General features: G+C 22.7%; 1 protein-coding gene across 1 annotated transcript; it reads left to right on the top strand.

Annotated features, from left to right (window-relative positions):
• The first annotated feature begins 216 nt into the window (after window positions 1-216).
• Window positions 217-707, top strand: LOC111241811 (heavy metal-associated isoprenylated plant protein 47-like). The gene is made up of 2 exons (XM_022781710.1): window positions 217-307; window positions 409-707. Exons 1-2 carry the CDS (start codon window positions 226-228, stop codon window positions 705-707), a joined length of 381 nt encoding a protein of 126 aa, XP_022637431.1. The 5' UTR covers window positions 217-225.
• The last annotated feature ends 1003 nt before the right edge of the window (window positions 708-1710 follow it).

Here is a 1710-nt window from a genome sequence, read left to right as displayed (position 1 = left end):
ACTCTGACCCATAAGCTTCTTCTTCCCGAAGTGAAAGCTGAAGCTGTGCTCTGTTTTCAGTCATCAAAGATGAAGGTGAGATTACTTGTATTGATTAGTTATTAATTACATTCCACGGTCTTCTATTAGGTTTAATATATATATATATATATATATATATATATATATATATATATATATATATATATATATATATATTAAGCTTTTCACTTTACTGATTGAATTATGCAGAAAATAGTTATCCAAGTGCGCATGGAGAATGAGAAATGCAGAAGCAAGGCAATGAAAATTGCTGCAGGCTCTGAAGGTGCATGCATGCCACTTTTCAATTGCATAATCGCTTTATTATTAGTGATTTAGTGTTTGTGATTTGATTGAACTGTAAATAATATGCATGCATGCATATAGGTGTGCATTCAGTGGCATTAGAGGGTGAAGACAGAGATGAAGTGGTGGTGACTGGAGATGCGATTGATTCGGTTTGCTTGACTAATAAATTAAGAAAGAAGTTGAACTATGCAACTCTTATGAGTGTGACAGATGAAAACCCTGCCAATGATCAAATCACTATAGAGAAAATCTTTCCAATACCTTATTGTTATTCAAATTTTCCTCCACCTAGTCATTTATATGTATACTGGATTATGATTCATACCCCAATGCTTGCTCCATTCTCTAGTTTCCATCAGAGGGTGCAACCAAAATAACATGAGTTGAAGCAATATCAGAACCACACTGTTTTTCTCTTCTACACAGTTTTTGTTCAGAATGATTCAAAAATGTCTTTTCTTTAACAACCTGAGCATGATCAAACTGAGTTTGAATTGCATAATTGGGAATATTTTTTTTTATTATGAATAATTATTTAAATTTAAAAAAGTAATTACTAAAATAATAAAAAATTATATAACTTTTTTATAATGAGATTTGAATTAAAAGAATTTACTTAATAATAAAACTGAAAAGAAAAATTTATTTTAATGATTAGTTATAATCATCTTTCATCTTATTAACTATTAGGAAAGAAAAATCATACATAGATAACAAAAAAGAAAGAAAGTTACAATGAATTAACTATGATAACAAAATAAAGAAAGTTACAATGAATTAACTACAAAGTATAATATTTATAAATAAATTTTTTATCTCTTCTATAAATAAGTTTTTTTATAATCTTTATTAAAATTATTTTTATTAATAAAATTTAAATGAATAAATGAATAAACACAAAAATTGAAAGAACAACAAAATATCAATAATTAATGGTGAAAAAAAATTATATTATAATAGAAATAAAACTTGAGATAAATGTTTTTCTATAATTAAAATTATTTTTCTCAATAATATTTAAATAAATGAATTAATTAATTAACACAAAAATTAAAAGCAAACTAAATTATCAATAATTAATGAGGAAATTTTTCATATTATAATAAAAAAATATCTAAAATAAATTTTTTCTCATAATTAAAATTATTTTTATCAATAAAATTTAAATGAATTAATTAATCAGCACAAAATTTAAAATCATAATAAATTATCAATAATTAATAAGAAAAAAAAATTATACTATAGTAGAAATAAAATAAGAAATAAATATTTTCTTATAATTAAAATTATTTTTATTAATAAAATTCAAATGAATTAATAATAAGTCATCACAAAATTAAAAAGCGTAATAAATTATTAATAATTAATGAGAAAAACCTA

The sequence above is a fragment of the Vigna radiata genome, chromosome 6, assembly GCF_000741045.1.
Source record: "Vigna radiata var. radiata cultivar VC1973A chromosome 6, Vradiata_ver6, whole genome shotgun sequence".
NCBI lineage: Eukaryota > Viridiplantae > Streptophyta > Magnoliopsida > Fabales > Fabaceae > Vigna > Vigna radiata.
Note: the sequence above shows the minus strand (reverse complement) of the source record. Positions and strands in the feature narration are given on the sequence as shown.